This window comes from Condylura cristata, unplaced genomic scaffold (assembly GCF_000260355.1).
Source record: "Condylura cristata isolate star-nosed mole 26May11 unplaced genomic scaffold, ConCri1.0 scaffold00074, whole genome shotgun sequence".
NCBI lineage: Eukaryota > Metazoa > Chordata > Mammalia > Eulipotyphla > Talpidae > Condylura > Condylura cristata.
In genome coordinates, this window is record NW_004567175.1 from 384,665 (window position 1) to 385,630 (window position 966).

General features: G+C 70.7%; 1 protein-coding gene across 1 annotated transcript in view; it reads left to right on the plus strand.

Moving 5' to 3' along the window:
- The window catches only part of MTG1 (mitochondrial ribosome-associated GTPase 1), a gene marked incomplete at its 5' end in the record, with an annotated part of 50,040 nt that overhangs the window by 47,339 nt on the left and 1,735 nt on the right, over positions 1-966 (plus strand). The window contains one exon of the mRNA XM_012734821.1: positions 375-746. Coding sequence (XP_012590275.1) covers positions 375-746 — 372 coding nt within the window. The remainder of the gene's footprint in view (positions 1-374; positions 747-966) is intronic.

Sequence of the window (966 nt, forward strand, 5' to 3'; positions counted from 1 at the left end):
CTCAGTGTTGAGCTCCTGGGGCCGGCGCAGCCCAGGCTGTCCCGGCAGGTCTTGGTGCCGCCTCCCACCACCCTGCGCCTGGCCGCCTCTGGGGCGAGGGGCGCCCCCTGGGGGGCCAGGACGGCGAGCCGCAGCCCTCGGTGTTGGGGTTTGTTGTTTTCATGGCCGCTGCTGGGGGCCTTGTGTGAAAGGGCTTTCTGTATTCTGCGCAATTTCCTGGGGTGCACGTGTGGGCTGCTCCCGCGGGCCCCAAGGCGTGACAGCCGGGGTTCCAGCTGGCTCCCTGAGGTTACGGAGCCCCACATCCTTGAGTGGGCGTCGGTCAAGGGCCACGCCCGCTGGCCTCGGTGCTCACCAGGCTTGCTGCCTGGCAGGGTCGGTGGCCCTGAGGCTGCGGGGCGGCCCCGGGCCCTGCGCCGGCTGGCTGGAGGTGTTCTACAACGGGACCTGGGGCGCCGTGTGCAGCAACGCCCTGAAGGACGCCTCCCTGGCCATCATCTGCCGGCAGCTGGGCTGCGGGGAGCACGGCTGGCTGGAGAGTCGGCGGGCGCCGGCCGCGCGCCAGGGCCCCGCCTGGGTGGACAGCGTCGAGTGCCGCGGGCTGTGGAATTCCACGCTGTGGCGGTGCCCCTCGGCCCCGTGGCACCCCCGCTCCTGTGCCCACGGGGAGGAGGCGTGGGTCACCTGCGCAGGTGGGGCCCTGGCCGGTTCGGGATCTGACGAGTCACCTGCAGGGGCTGCCTCCGGTACGTGGCTTGGGGCTGGGGTGCAGGGCTCCCCAGACTTGGTCCTGAGGCTTTTCCATGCACAAGCACGGTGGTTGTTTTTAATCCCATAGAGTCGTCAACAGAAAGACCCCAGGACTCTGGGGAGGCCCCTGACTGCTCCTCCATCGGCAGCTGCCCAGGTACAACTCAGCCCGTGCGGCCCCGCCCCTTCCTGGCCGGCCCCGCCCCTTCCTGGCCG